Here is a 16,967-nt window from a genome sequence, read left to right as displayed (position 1 = left end):
CTGCAGAGAGAGAGAACCCCTGCATGGGGAACAAAGGATGTCTCCAAACCAACCAGGACAGATTCCAAAACAAGAGAGTGGATCGGGAACAACAGACGAGGACAGGAGGCGCTGTCTGGGGCCTGTCTGGCTGGGTGATGAGGATGGAAGAAGCAGGATGGAGAATGTGTGCTGTCACCATGACTAATCTCTTCACCCTGTTGGTTGTGTTTGTCACCTGGGAGGTGTCTGGGTGACATTTGGTATTGACAGCACCGGGAACAGCTACGGCTCAGAGAAGCCTGGGCCCCAGTCAGAACCTATTAGAGAACCAAATTTACCTCTCCAGATGTCTCTTCAGCCACCTCATAGTCACAGCCCTACAAACTAGAAACACTGCCCAAAAGCTGATCATCAAGGGAATTCAAGTACACGGTGTTGTTGTTTTTTGTTGTCCCGGTAACTGTCATGTAAATGGCCAGATCTGTCTGGGTGGTGAGGTTTCACATCCACACTACTCATGCCGGGTTATTGGTTCAGCTAATGATTAGAAAGCAACACTAATGCAATTCCAGTGATGGCAGTATTTGAGATCTTTCAGTTGCTATACAGATGTCGGATCTCAATTTGATCATCCTGTTGCTTTCCTGCATTGCAAGACATTTAAAACTTGTAGTGTATTTGAGGTTCTAATACGCTTCGGAAGTTTGTAATTTCCTCTTTGAAATTTCAGTCTTGATTTTCCTTTATGAAAAATGTATCAACCCCTTTCCAAAAACTGACCATTAATTATAATCCACATAATTGTTCACATGTCCTGTTGCTGCAGGATTATTTTCCTGCTGTAGAAAACTGGCAGTAGAGGTCCTAAAGCGTACTGATCTAGTTCAGATGAGGACTAACAGAAGACGACTAACTGAAGAGGACTAACAGAAGAGGACTAACAGAAGAGGGCTAACAGAAGAGGACTAACAGAAGAGGACTAACAGAAGAGGACTAACAGAGGAGGACTAACAGAAGAGAGGGACTGCAGACATCCAGAGACTAATCTCCAAAGAACAGTACTATTACTTCTACATGGAACAGTACTATTACTTCTACATGGAACAGTAGATCTCTATTACTTCTACATGGAACAGTAGATCTCTATTACTTCTACATGGAACAGTACTATTACTTCTACATGGAAAAGTAGATCTCTATTACTTCTACATGGAACAGTACTATTACTTCTACATGGAACAGTACTATTACTTCTACATGGAACAGTAGATCTCTATTACTTCTACATGGAACAGTAGATCTCTATTACTTCTACATGGAACAGTACTATTACTTCTACATGGAACAGTAGATCTCTATTACTTCTACATGGAACAGTAGATCTCTATTACTTCTACATGGAACTGTAGATCTCTATTACTTCTACATGGAACAGTAGATCTCTATTACTTCTACATGGAACAGCACTATAACTTCTACATAGTAGTACTGACAATGTGCCAACTTCTGTCTGTAGTGTCCGAACCATTTTGGGCTACAAAACTAATATGACCCCACTATGACAAGATGAGACTCTCACGAACACGATGGTGTTCTGTTTCACTCCACGACTCGTCTGAAGGTCTTTTTTATGCCAACAAAATAAGGGGTTAATTATGTTTTCAAAAAAATATATATATTTCCTGAGCTTTCTTATATGTCCTAGATATAGGACAGACACTTTAAATCTTTATTCCTGATGATACATTTTCGGACTGTCTGTTTTGCCATTTGTGAATATGTTACTGAATGTGTTTCTATGGGATATAGTAGTAAAAGGATAATTCAATATTTAATCAAATAATACCTACAGGGGTCCTAAAATTAAAAATCAAATATATAAATGATCCATGATATGACCATCTTGCAACAAGTACGTCCTGGTTGTATAGATCTGACTGGAACACATGCTGACAGACAAAAAGAGGTCATAACACCTTTAACCCACCGATCCGTTATTGATTGTTCCATGTGCGTGTGACCTTTTGCCCTGGGCACCACACCACACCAGCCCACATATCCATGTTAAGGGATGGCCCATAGATGTGTGTGCAAATGTTGTGATCCGGCTCGAACATGTTCAGTCAAAATATATTCAGGCCTCGCTTAGAGACCACAATATGCTCACTTTATGACTCATAATAGTGATAACATGACAAAGAAAGATCAAGGAACACTAGAATAAATTAACATGACACAATGTTCACAAATATATTTTCTGACAGAAAATGAATTCCAACAAACAACTCCTTACGCTGCTCAATTTAAAATAACTGAATAGTTGTTGTACTTGTACAGTATGGTTGTCATAAGGTTGTCATATGGTTGTCATAAGGTTGTCATACAGAGCCCTGGTTTGAACCCCCCCCCCCCCCCACCCCACACTCACACACACACACACACACACACACACACACACACACACACACACACCACTAATAGTTGCGCTGAACCTTATTCCCATTCATTATAACTGGGGCTGTTGTTTCGGTAGCCTGCAGTGACATACCTCATTACTGACCTTGGTAAATCCTAGCTGTTTAGGCTAAAGGCGATGTGGCCCCACAAAATGTCACGGGGGTACTCTGTATTCACTCATGAAAAAAAATGTGAGTATGGTTACAGGGAGAGACATATACAATAACCCATGTCAGTAACCTTGAAATACACACACACTGCCAGGCACACAAACAACCAGCACAATGTGACTCTTAAGCAGCCATTTGTATCCCTCAACGTTGGTCAGTGCAGTGCAACCCCATAGTACTAACTTCAGCAGGCAACACCCTCTCTATCGCCACCGTTCCAGTCAGCAGCTTTAGGGAGGCGTAGGTGTTCTGAAGCTGTCGAAGCGGGCTCTCTGTTCTGAAGATTTCTGTGCTTCTGACACAGTGATGAGTTTTGTTTGTACAGTTAGACGTCTTGGCATTTACAAGCAGGCAGGCAGGGTCCATGCATCTCATGAAGTGTATTAAATAACAGGGTGAGTGAGTGAGTGAGTGAGTGAGTGAGTGAGTGAGTGCGGAGGCTGAGACTGGAGCGAGAGGGGTTGGGACAGGGTAAGTGAGTGAGTGAACGGCAGGCAGGCAGGCAGGCTACACAACGAGAGGGTACAAACGAGAGGGTACAAACACACTACTCAATAATTCCATAGCTCTCCTCGCGACACACGGCAGGGTAGCCTAGTGGTTAGAGCGTTGGACTAGTAACCGGAAGGTTGCAAGTTCAAATCCCCGAGCTGACAAGGTACAAATCTGTCGTTCTGGCCCTGAACAGGCAGTTAACCCACTGTTCCTAGGCCGTCATTGAAAATAAGAATTTGTCCTTAACTGACTTGCCTGGTTAAATAAAGGTAAAATAAACAAATGAAAAACACATTTCAATAATATGATCAAAACTCATGTTTAAACAAAGGTATAAAACTGTACATCCATGCTTAACACCTTGACCTTGGTTATTTGCCCTGTGAATGTGTAAACATGAGAGAGTATATGTTATTGTTTGTGAGTGTATAGCAACGTATGTAGGAGACAGCAGTCATTGGGGCCAGTCAGCCCATCTGTCCCTGTATAAGAAGTGAGGAGGGGGCTGTGGCTGCATAGAAACTTAACACGGCTCCCTCCCCAGGCCACCAGCACACTGGTTAATATAATGGGCCTGCCTCTAACTGGCCGCCTGGTGACGTATTATCTCTCTGAACAAATCCCCTCTTTTTCCCAAAGCAAGCCTGTCTCCTCCCCAATGTCCAAAGGTGTTTGGTGAAGTAAATCTGCCTAAATCCCTCACAGCTTGGGCTGGCAAAGGGAGAGAGGAGTGTTGAATGAAGGTGAATAAAGATAAATCTCCTTTTCTTAACAAAAAAAAATAGTTCTGGGGGTGGTGGGAAGGAACAGAGAAATTAGGAATTCATATCACATGGTGCATTTTAAAGTTGCAGCATCCCACCCTATTTCTCTCTCTTTCTCTCTTTCTCTCTTCCCCTTTCTCTCTCTCTCTCTCTCTCTCTCTCTCTCTCTCCTTCTCTCTCTCTCTCTCTCTCGCTCTCTCTCTCTCTCTCTTTCTGTCTGCCTCTGTAGATGCGTGATTCCTGACCTCTGAAGCAGGAGAAAAGAGGAGAGACCTACCACAATGACGTCTGTCTCTCTGGACAGCACTGCAAGACACGTGTTTTGCCTCTGACTTGGGCTTTACGGAAGCTCAAATTGCATGCACTGTATTTGAAATGAACAGATATAGGCATAACACACTTTAGGAAAGTAGTTTGTTGTGAGGGGTTGAGGGATGGATGGGGCGGAGTGTGTAACGTTATACAACACACGATGTGACTAGCACATCCAATCCAGAAGGGAAAACAAAAACTAATCACACCTGCCCCCAACTCTGTCATGCTGATTAAAATGGAATATGAAAAGTCTCAAGCACTCGCAAGATTTATTTCAGAGCCATTAAACAATCTGTTGCGTTCCCTCCCTCAATCGCCCTACCAACCCTGCTCTCTCTATCCACACCCCTCACCTCACCCTCTCTTTCCCTCTCTATCCTCTCTCTCACTTTCTCACTGCTTACCATTTACCTCTCTCTCGCTCTCTCCCTACACCACTCATCCTTCTCTCACTTTCTCCCTGCTTACCATTCACCTCTCTCTCTCTGTCTCCCTACACCACTCATCCCTCTCTCTCTCTCTGTGTCTCCCTAAACCACTCATCCCTCTCTCTCTCTCTCTCTCTTTTTGTCTCCCCACACCACTCATCCCTTTCTCTCTCTGTCTCCCTAAACCACTTATCTCTCTCTCTCTCTTGTCTCCCTAAACCACTCATCCCTCTCTCTCTCTCTCTCTGTCTCCCCACACCACTCATCCCTCTCTCTCTCAGTCTCCCTATACCACTCATCCATCTCTCTCTGTCTCCCTATACCACTCATCCCTCTCTCTCCGTCTCCCTACACCACTCATCCCTCACTCTCTGTCTCCCTACACCACTCATCCCTCTCTCTCTCTCTCTCTATGGCTCCCTACACCACTCATCCATCTCCCACTCTCTATGGCTCCCTACACCACTTATCCCTCTCTCTGTCTCCCTACACCACTCATCCCTCTCTCTGTCTCCCTATACCTCTCATCCCTCTCTCTGACTCCCTACACCACTCATCCCTCTCTCTGTCTCCCTACACCACTCATCCCTCTCTCTGTCTCCCTACACCACTTATCCCTCTCTCTGTCTCCCTACACCACTCATCCCTCTCTCTGACTCCCTACACCACTCATCCCTCTCTCTGTCTCCCTACTCATCCCTCTCTTTCTGTCTCCCTACACCACTCATCCCTCTCTTTCTGTCTCCCTACACCACTCATCCATCTCTCTCTGTCTCTTTATACCACTCATCCCTGTCTCTGTCTCCCTATACCACTCATCCCTCTCTCTGTCTCCCTACACCACTCATCCATCTCTCTCTGTCTCCCTACACCACTCATCCCTCTCTCTGTCTCCCTACACCACTCATCCATCTCTCTCTGTCTCCCTACACCACTCATCCCTCTCTCTGTCTCCTTACACCACTCATCCCTCTCTCTGTCTCCCTACACCACTCATCCCTCTCTCTGTCTCCCTACACCACTCATCCCTCTCTCTGTCTCCCTACACCACTCATCCCTCTCTCTGTCTCCCTACACCACTCATCCCTCTCTCTGTCTCCCTACACCACTCATCCCTCTCTCTGTCTCCCTACACCACTCATCCCTCTCTCTGTCTCCCTACACCACTCATCCCTCTCTTTTCTGTCTCCCTACACCACTAATCCCTCTCTCTCTCTGTCTCCCTATACCACTCATCCCTCTCTCTGTCTCTCCACGCTACTCATCCATCTCTCTCTGTCTCCCTATACCACTCATCCCTCTCTCTCCGTCTCCCTACACCACTCATCCCTCACTCTCTGTCTCCCTACACCACTCACCCCTCACTCTCTGTCTCCCTACACCACTCATCCCTCACTCTCTGTCTCCCTACACCACTCATCCCTCTCTCTCTCTCTATGGCTCCCTACACCACTCATCCCTCTCTCACTCTCTATGGCTCCCTACACCACTTATCCCTCTCTCTGTCTCCCTACACCACTCATCCCTCTCTCTGTCTCCCTACACCACTCATCCCTCTCTCTGACTCCCTACACCACTCATCCCTCTCTCTGTCTCCCTACACCACTCATCCCTCTCTCTGTCTCCCTACACCACTCATCCCTCTCTCTGACTCCCTACACCACTCATCCCTCTCTCTGTCTCCCTAATCATCCCTCTCTTTCTGTCTCCCTACACCACTCATCCCTCTCTTTCTGTCTCCCTACACCACTCATCCATCTCTCTCTGTCTCCCTACACCACTCATCCCTGTCTCTGTCTCCCTACACCACTCATACCTCTCTCTGTCTCCCTACACCACTCATCCCTCTCTCTGACTCCCTACACCACTCATCCCTCTCTCTGTCTCCCTACTCATCCCTCTCTTTCTGTCTCCCTACACCACTCATCCCTCTCTTTCTGTCTCCCTACACCACTCATCCATCTCGCTCTGTCTCCCTACACCACTCATCCCTGTCTCTGTCTCCCTACACCACTCATACCTCTCTCTGTCTCCCTACACCACTCATCCATCTCTCTCTGTCTCCCTACACCACTCATCCCTCTCTCTGTCTCCCTACACCACTCATCCCTCTCTCTGTCTCCCTACACCACTCATCCCTCTCTCTGTCTCCCTACACCACTCATCCCTCTCTCTGTCTCCCTACACCACTCATCCCTCTCTCTGACTCCCTAGACGACTCATCCCTCTCTTTCTCCCTCTCGCTCTTATTGTTCAGCTGTGAATAGTCCAGGAATGGCATCCTGTAACCCTATCTGTCCACCAATAGTGCCCAGCCCTTGGGCGGAGTGAGAAGGAGGCTATATAGGGCACGTAACCAGGGGAGGCCTGACAAACAGCCGAAGACACCTAAGTTATGTCGCTCAGTCACTACCCACTTTCTGTTCCTCTTTTCCATAATCTCTCTTTTTCATTCCCCCTCTCACTCACTCTCACTCAGTCTGCTTTCCATTTTTCTGAGCTCTTTTCATCTCAGGCTTTGGGATGCTGAATGCGAGAGCGGCCTGGCGGCGGTGAAAGGCCTGAATTGTGATTAAGAATGAGGAGAGAGGGAGGGAGGAGGAGAGGAGCTCCTTTTCTTTGTTCTGCCCTCTGGGGTGTTTACTGAGGGGGTGGGGGGGGCGTGGAGGAGGGGACAGAGGGGGGAGGGGGTGCATAAGGCATGGCGGAGCAGATATGAAAGGCATTCAGGTCAGCGCTGATGTGAGCAAGAGTGGTAATCATACCAAAGGCGTTCTGAAGGACCACCGTAGCAGTACCAAAGAGCTCCAGGACAGAAGGTGTGTGTGTGTGTGTGTGTGTGTGTGTGGGTGAATGCGTAGACATGAACACATATGAGTGTGCTCATATTATACATTAAACCATTAGCCATAGTGAGCTGGCAGACTGTTACGCGGAGTGGAACAGGGGAACCCAAGAGCAGACTCGTACGAGGAGACTGGGATCAAGTAACCAAGGTATTTATTAAATGTATTAAAGTGCAGGCCAGGGGAAGCTCGGGTGGGTTGCAGGAAACCAGGTGCGGAGGCTGAGACTGGAGCGAGAGGAGTCGGGACAGGGTAAGCAGGCCTGGAGGGGAATCCAAGGGAGTAGTAGTGTGGGGAAGCAGGATGACTAGACGTGGAACTGGAGACAAGGACCAGAGTCAGAGTGGGCGGAACTGTAGCGGAGAGGAAAACAGGCACAACAGGATAACAGGATCTAACAGTAACAAATGGCTAGAAGCGTAGACTGACTGAGCAGAGGTTACGATCTGGCAGCGTGGAAGTGGCAGGGCTGAGTATTTGTAGAGGTCTTGATTATGGAACAGGTTGCAGCTGGTGGGGATCTGCTCTTACTCCAGCACACCTGTCCCCGCCCACACAATCACACACACACAGAGGGAGAGGATACTGGGGGAGTGGCGGCATGTCAAAGAGACACAGGATGAGCAATAGAGGGCATGGCAGGAACAGATGTAACAGTACCCAATCCCTCTACTGGCACCCAACCAGGCTTAGCTGGGTGTGAGGTATGGAAATCATGTATGAGGGAGGGGTCCATAATGTGACGGCGGGGCACCCAGCAGTGCTTCTCAGGCCCGTATCCTTCCCAGTCCATCAGTTACTGCCAGCCGTGACCCCGACAGCGCACATCCAAAAGTTGCCGGACGGTATAGGCAGGATGGTCATCGAGGATCCGAGGGGGTGGAGGAGCCGCTGCAGGAGGAGACTGGGGACTGGAGCAGACAGGTTTAATCAGGGATACATGAAAGGTAGGATGGATCCTGATAGAGGCTGGGAGTTTCAAGAGCACAGCAGAGGGGTTAACAACATGGTCAATTTCAAAGGGACCAATAAATTGGGGGGAACGTTTCTTCGATGCCACTTTCAATGGCAGGTCCTTCGATGAGAGCCATAACCTTTTGACCTGGGGTGTAGACTGGAGCTGAGGCCCAGCAACGGTTGGCTTGGGACTGGGTCCTGTGAGAGGCACGAAGAAGGGCAGCCCGGGCCTTCCTCCAGGTATAGTAACAAAGGTGCAGATGGTCCTGGACAGAAGGAACTGCAACCTCTTGGGCGGGGAACAAGGGGGATTGGTAACCCAGAGCACACTCGAAGGGTGACATACCTGACGAGACGTTGGTGAGGGAGTTGTGGGCATTTTTCAACCCAGGGTAGCTGAGCGCTCCAGGAGGAAGGGTTAGCAGAAGTCATGCAGCGTAGGGCAGTCTCCATCTCTTGGTTGGCCCAGTCGGTCTTCCCGTTGGTCTGGGGATGATATCCAGAAGAAAAATTGACATTGATACCAAGAGCTGAAGAGAAGGATCTCCATACCTGGGAGGTAAAGTGGGGTCCTCTGTCGGAAACGATGTCAGTGGGAATTTGCATGCAGACAAAACACATGGGATACTAACAGGTCCGCAGGGTCCCTGGAGGACAGGAGCTTGGAGAGGGGAATGAAGTGAGACATTTTGGAAAACCTGTCAATAATGGTGAGGATGACAGAGTTACCGTTAGATGGGGCAAGGCCAGTGACGATGTCCAGAGCTATGTGTGACCAGGGGCGACTCGGTATGGGAAGAGGGCGAAGCAGACTGGAAGTGGGTTTAGTGGAGGTTTTGTTCCGGGCACAAGCCGAACAGGCTGAGACAAACTCCCAGACATCTCTCTCCATGGTGGGCCACCAAAAGCGTTGACGCAGGAAGGCAAGGGTCCAGTTCATACCAGGGTGACAGGTGAGGTGGGTAGAATGGCCGCACTGAAGAACATCAGAGCGAACACAATCTGGAACAAACCGTGCATTACAGGGATCGTTCACTGGGTCAGGCTGGTTCTGCTGAGCCTGGCGGATACGGGACTCGATCTCCCAGGCGACAGCGGCAACGATGCAGGTGGATAGCACAATGGCTCCTGGCTCGGTACCTGTGTTGTCGGTGGTGAACTGGTGAGAGAGGGCATCAAGCTTGGTATTCTTCAAACCGGGGCTATAAGTGAGTGTGAAATTGAATCTACCGAAGAACAAAGCCCAGTTGGCTTTCCGGGAGTTCAGACGTTAGGCGGTCTGTATGTAGGACAGGTTTTTATGGTCAGTCCACACGATGAAGGGGGGTACAGAGCCCTCCAGCCAGTGACGCCATTCTTCATGAGCCAGCTTAACTGCCAGGAGTTCCTGGGTTCCGATGTCAAAATTCCTCTCTGCAGGTGAGAGCTTATAGGAAAAGAATGCACATGGGTGGACCTTCTGATCAGAGGGGGAACGTTGAGACAGAACAGCACCTACCCCGCTGTCAGAGGTGTCCAGCTCCACAATGAACTGGAGTTCTGGATCGGGCTGAGTAAGGCCCGGAGCGGAGGTGAAGCAAAGCTTGAGTTCCAGAAATGCTGCCTCTGCCTCAAGAGTCCAGTGGAATGGAGTGGAGGTGGAGGTGAGAGTGGTGAGAGGTGCTGCCAGATGGCTGTAGTTGTGGAGGAAACGTCTGTAAAAATGTGCAAACCCCAGGAAACGCTGTAGCTGCTTCAGGTTGGTGGGTGCAGGCCAATCTTTGACTGCCATGACCTTGGCGGGGTCCATACTTAACTGTCCCTGTGCAAAATTATAATCCATGAAAGACACTGAGGCAGCATGGAACTCACATTTTTCAGCTTTAACAAAAAGCTTATTCTCCAACAGCCGTTAAGAACTTGGCCAACATGTTGCTAGTGAGTCTCAGGGTCCTTGGAAAAAATCAGGATGTCATCTAAATAGACAAAAACAAAGCGTCCAATCACATCCCTCAGCACATCATTGACTAAGTTCTGGAAAACAGCAGGGGTATTAGTAAGACCAAAAGGCAGGACCAAATAATCAAAGTGACCAAGTGGTGTGTTGAATGCAGTCTTCCACTCGTCCCCCTCTCTTATGCGAACAAGGTGGTAGGCATTCCAGAGGTCGAATTTGGTAAACACAGTGGCACCATGGAGGGGGGCAAAATCAGAGCTGATGAGTGGCAAGGGGTACTTGTTCTTTACTGTGACATTATTCAGCCCACGGAAGTCTATGCACGGCCTCAGTGACCCATCCTTCTTCACAAAGAAAAACCCAGCACCCACCGGGGAGGAAGATGGCTTGATATGTCCTGCTGCCAAAGATTCCTGGATGTACCACTCCATGGCCTTTTGCTCGGGGTGAGAGAGGTTAAAAATTGGCTACTGGGGAGAGGAGCTCCTGGATGTACCTCTCCACAGCCTTTTGCTCGGGGCGAGAGAGGTTAAAAACTGGCTACTGGGGAGAGGAGCTCCAGGCTGAAGATCAATGGCGCAGTCGTACGGCCGATGAGGCGGCAGCGACAGGGTGTGATACTTGCTGAAAACAGGAGCAAGATCGTGATACTCGGGAGGAACTGATGACAGGTCCGGAGATTCTAGAATAACCTGGGGCACAGACAAGGCAAGGGGAAGGGCAGAATGTAGACAATTAGAGTGACAAAATTAACTCCAAGTGGTTACCTTTCAGGCGGTCCAGTCAATCTGTGGGTTGTGTAGCTTTCATCATGGATGGCCAAGAACCAGGGGAGAGTAAGGACAGTCGATTATGTGGAAACTGATCTTTTCCTCGTGATTTCCAGAGAGACGCAGGATGACAGGGACGGTTCTCACAGACACGAGCGAGGAACTTTCCATTGAGAGCGTTAGCATCGAGGGGTGAATCAAGTGGGACAGTGTCCAGACCCAACTAGGTAACGACCCCTCAGTCCAGGAAGCTCTCATCGGTGCCCGAATCGATGAGAACAGACAGAGGAAAAGCTTGGCTCTGCCACACAAGGTTGCCTTCAATCAGAGATCTGGGGGAAGATGGGCAGGCGATTCGGCTAAACAGTATATCCCCCCTACTGCCGATCCCCCTCTTTTGCTAGATGGGAACAAGTAGAGACAAAGTGACCAACCTGGCCACCGTATAGGCAGCTCCTAGCGCTGATTCGTCGTTGCCTCTCCTCTAGAGAGTGACGGGCCCTGCCGAGCTACATGTGTTCAGGATCTGGAATAGCCTTGGGATGGGATGCAGTCAGAGAAGGAGGACAAGGCACTGAAACAGATGTTATGGTGCATGCAACCCTACCTACCCTCTCCCTCCGACGCTCACGGAGACGATGGTTTGGTGGAAAGTATCATAGTCTGCTGGGTTCATCTCTTTGGCAAGATCGTATTGTTACGAAGAGTGGCACAGGGGAACCCAAGAGCAGACTCAGACGAGGAGACTGGGATGAAGTAACCAAGGTATTTATTAAAACACAGGGGGAAGATGTGCAGGCCAGGGGAAACTCGGGTGGGTTGCAGGAAACCAGGTCCGGAGGCTGAGACTGGAGCGAGAGGGGTTGGGACAGGTTAAGCAGGCCTGGAGGGGAATCCAAGGGAGTAGTAGTGTAAGGAAGCAGGATGACTAGTCGTGGAACTGGAGACAAGGACCAGAGTCAGAGTGGGCGGAACTGTAGCTGAGAGGAAAACAGGCACAATAGGATAACAGGATCTAACAGTAACAAACGGCTAGAAGCGTAGGCTGACTGAGCAGAGATTACGATCTGGCAGCATGGAAGTGGCAGGGCTGAGTATTTGTAGAGGTCTTGATTATGGAACAGGTTGCAGCTGGTGGGGATCTGCTCTTACTCCAGCACACCTGCCTCCGCCCACACTATCACACACACAGTGAGGGAGAGGGAGAGGGAGAGAGTACTGGGGGAGTGGCAGCAGGTCAAGGAGACACAGGATGAGCAGTAGAGGGCGTTTCAGGAGCAGATGTAACACAGACACATGTCTCCAGCAGCAAGGACAATGGCATGTTTGTGAGAAATGTAGCATGAATGGTACAACAGGCACCCTGACACTGCTCACTGCTGATGATAGGAGCAGGGAAATGAAACTCACTTCCATTGAAACCCCATTGTCTTGAGACAGTTATGGACCCACTAGCATACTGGACATGACAGCCATGCCTTCATTTGAATGTTGTGATAATCCTGAGATGAACCCATGTATTAAATGTCTTATAACTCTGACTATATAAGTGTTGCAAGACAATAACATGTCCAGTTTATTAGGTGATTGATCAGTCTTATTTATATTGACCTCACACACTTTAGTACACCAATTGTGGCTTTGAAAGCTGAAATAGTGTAACAAAAATATATATAAATATATATATATATATATATATGTATATATATATATATATATAAAATGAAAGAAAGAGTATTTTAAGGCAAGGCTAATGGAGCGCTTTTGACAGCTGCGTTCACACAACTGAACGACCCCTCACAGCTGGATGTGACGTTTCGCACGGGGGAGGGGGCTGCGAACTGCAACAAAGTTGTGCAGACTGAGCATATCGAGTTGCACAGGGCCTAATGTGACCTCCGATTGGGACTAGGGAGTCACGGAGTTAAGATGAGGTGAGGTGTGTGTGTGTGTGTGGGGGGGGGGGGGGGGGGGGGGGGGGGGGGGCAAACATCCCAAGAAAATAAGTATAGGCCTAACCACAAGATACTGTAGGCCTGTATGCAACAGGCCATACGGACAATGTGTAGGCCTACGCTATAAAGAGTTCATTTCATTTACATATTAAATCGCATATTTCCAATATGAGGATTATGTAAACATACATGGTTCTGTATTACTTTGCGATAATAAAATGCATATGGTCCTCCAGACCTTATACAGCAGATATCCCTGTGGGAATACTGCATCGGAGTGAAAGTTGTCCACAGGCAAAAAAAGATCTTCAGACTCGCAAAAGTTCTAGTTCACAAGCAAAGGTATTTCGTAGTAGACTTTCAGTCTGAATGACTACATCCATTCTGAATACACATATTTACACCAGACCAAAACTGTTTTTTCTGTTGTTGCCTTAACCCTACCATTAATGTCTTGCATCAACAGTATGCCTAGAGGCATATTCAGGCAAATACATATTGCATATTAAAATATAGACCTATGAGGCTATGAAATTCTCCCGCAGGGAAGAAGCAATCCGTTTACATGGGGAATGGAAACAAACAGTTCCACATTAAAATGATCAGTAATAAAAGTGCACACCTGGGAGACAGTAGCCGTAGTCCTCCATTATAGCCTCTGACAAAACAATAGTGTCAACATTATTTTTCTCTTCATTTTTGCCCACATTGACATTGGCTAAATGTTCTTAAAAATTTTAACAAAACCATTGCAATTCGAAAAATCACTTCTCATCTTGGTTTTTACAAAGACCGATGTGCGGTTAAAAGGAGCTGCAATACTTCAGTATTATCTTTGTTGATCAGAAACGTGCTTGACAGCAGTAAACATCCCGAACAACATACTGAGTTCACTGAATCAATAAACAAATAAAAACTAGTAAACAAAATAAGTCGACTGAAATTGTGTGATATAAAAAAACGATATAATTTAAATGTAAAGATTGTTTAAAAAATACATGTTTAGCTACGATAGTGCTATACAACAAAATACAAATTAAGCAAACTACTGTGACACCAGTTTTACATCAAACATGTAATACCATGGGATATTAAAGTAACAAGAGAAAACAAGTCAGTTCAACATTGACATGAATTAAATATAACTTTGGATGAGGCGTCAAAAGGGATGCCCCCTCGCAAAATCCCTATCACTCCCAACACAACTCCTACACAAAACTCAGGAGTTTTCTATATCCTCTAAACGTTGTAGGTTAACACATAACTCAAGTAACGTACCAGAAATACCAGAAATGCACTCGGATACTTTTGGTCAGTCTGTGAGCTTGCCTATACGAGGTGTGTTGTGTTTAGTGCTGTAGTCTTTGTGCAGCACCAGACCCGAACAAAAATTGACACATTCAGAAACTGTGTCCTATTGTCATGGCCATTTTAAGACCTTTAATTAACTCCGAGTTGACAGACTATATATAATATCTAAGACGTGGTAAAGGTCTTTAAAGGCACCAAGTCACTTATGAATGGCAATTATAGCACAACACAATACCCACAACACAACACAATTCACACGACAATGAAACTGTGTTGAATAATCGTGAGATAAAGCACATTTACGTCATAATCACACAAAAGTTAACAACGCAGTTCAGTTTCTACCTAATCCACAGGTTTCTCCGATTTATCCAATTCATAGGAGACGCGCTATAGGCCTACCCAAATAACGGTTTTCCTGCCTGCTAGAAAGTAGCACTATCTCGCTGAACCGCATTCGAGCCTCATTCTGACATCCCTTTCCTACACAGTCAACTCGAGACATTGATAGTTAACTTTAACGCTCATAATCTCATTCAAAATAAACATGAAAATGCTTTACATAGTGATTAAGTTCAAAACTACAACAAAATGTAGTGTATTTTTACGCAACCACCCCATTCTCAGTGCCTACACTGAATATAAACTATAATCGAACTGTGAAAGGCGACAAGGCGCGGGAGGTCCCGCAAATGACTGCTGGCAAAACTTACAAATGTTCCCAAACATTAATTTTATTTAACTTAAAACATGTTCTTACCGTTCTTTCTCTGTGGGTTTGATTGTTTTCGCCTCTTACACCGGGGACCCTCCGCCATGATCTCCTGCTTCATTGATAAGAGTTTAGGCTAGGTCAGATGGCTTACAGTCCGCATGGGCTCGGCTCCTTCAGTCAGCAGCACAGGCAGGCTCCGGTTGATATCTAATAACCAAACAAAACGGCGACAAACGTTGGGACAATATGACTGTATGGATCCCGTTCAACCACAGGGGCCCGAAATAAAACGTTTTTATTCACTCTAAAGTCTTCAATGAAACTCCATATGGGTTAAAGTCCAGGAGAGGGAGTTTGAGCAAGACCGTTCTGCGTCCGCCGTCGCCTGGTCTTTTATGTATCTCCTAATCGGGCAGATTGTCAATGAATCGGAGCAGAAGGAGGAGGAGGACGGACAGGCAGACACATTCAATAGCTTACACGGATGACTGAAATATAGCAAGGCATACACTTCCAAACATGTCGATTATTGTATGAAACCTCAAATTAAAAGGTGGATGTTTCTGTGCAAGTTTCTAATTGAATTTATACATCAACTTCTGAGACTTGTTGATGTCTTTGATATTGAAGGTTTGTTATGGCTGTCCCTTCTGTCAGTCTAAGGCAACTTTGCTGTCATCGCCAAATGTATCACACTCGAGAAACGTTGATTCAGTTTTAATCTATAACAACATATATTAATAGCCCACAGCCTACAATCTGAAATCCGTTGTATCATCTGCCTCAATCAAGTTAAGCAAAGTGTTCGATTCAACTAAATAGGCTCATCTCATATCATGTCAGTCATTTCGAGTTTGTTTTCAATGTTTCCAAACTGTGTTTATGAGTGTATCTGTGAAAGACCTAATTATTTTTTTTATAGACACATGATGTAAGGATGTTGGACACATTCATCAAGAAAAAAACGTGCCAAATGTTGCAATATGTGGGGAAATAGACTAACTTCCCCTTTCTAATAAGGATATGTTCAAATGTATTTAATCTACCATTTAAACTGATTGGTAAAAATAAAAGCAGCACCAGACCCGATTTAAATGTTTGTTTTTTAATGTAGGGACGTGGTGTCAGTGGAGTTTGTATTAAAAGGGTAGCGAACCGTAACAGAAGAAAACAAACACAAAAACACCCATAAACATTTACACGACAACAAACGGAAAAGCTCAATATTATATACTTTGGAGGAAAGTCAATTGAAATAGAATGAGAGAAGCACAGCCCAAACGAGGGTCTTCTAGTTTAGAGACTTACATTTGCCACTGCATCACATAGCATTTTTTTTTCACAAGGCTTTGGCATTTGCACAAGCAGTGAACACACATAGCCGACAACACACACAACAGTGCGGATGTTAGTGGTCACTGCCCAAACCCCAGCTACACATAATGATCTCTCCATAAATTTGTAATGTAGATTAAAAAAAAGTTGATCTATCTAATAGAAGGCTATGCGTAAAATTAGCAAATACAATGGATGGCAAACCAACGCGAATAGCCTACGCCCGTTTCTACTCGGACAGCTCAAAAGGAATAGGAACGAATAACATCGAATACAATTTGATTTCCCGGAAAGGATACAGGGAATATAGGAGAGCATCCGATCACAGTTGATGCAGGTAGGCCTATATAACGCCCTATCCACTTCTGCAGCAGCGCACACCTTTCTCACCTGAGCAGGTAGGCTGTCCAACTTTGATAATTGCGCAACGGCGCACGGATACCTGAATGGCAAATCTACCTCAATCGCAAAGATATTGAAGTTTCATTCAAATAAACTGATGTAAAAAGCAATATGTTAAAATACACGTAC

At 46.5% G+C, this 16,967-nt stretch overlaps 1 protein-coding gene across 6 annotated transcripts in view; it reads right to left on the bottom strand.

Annotated features, from left to right (window-relative positions):
• Positions 1-16,967, bottom strand: part of LOC110501885 (zinc finger E-box-binding homeobox 2) — a 76,777-nt gene that overhangs the window by 59,342 nt on the left and 468 nt on the right. For all 6 annotated transcript variants that reach the window (XM_090216230.1, XM_036959337.2, XM_090216231.1 and 3 more), the window contains exon 2: positions 15,147-15,308. In XM_090216230.1, the coding sequence (XP_090072356.1) occupies positions 15,147-15,219 (73 nt within the window). In that variant the 5' untranslated portion in view covers positions 15,220-15,308. The remainder of the gene's footprint in view (positions 1-15,146; positions 15,309-16,967) is intronic.

This window comes from Oncorhynchus mykiss, chromosome 22 (genome assembly GCF_057628025.1).
Source record: "Oncorhynchus mykiss isolate SJ-2025 chromosome 22, ASM5762802v1, whole genome shotgun sequence".
Classification (NCBI taxonomy): domain Eukaryota; kingdom Metazoa; phylum Chordata; class Actinopteri; order Salmoniformes; family Salmonidae; genus Oncorhynchus; species Oncorhynchus mykiss.
Note: the sequence above shows the minus strand (reverse complement) of the source record. Positions and strands in the feature narration are given on the sequence as shown.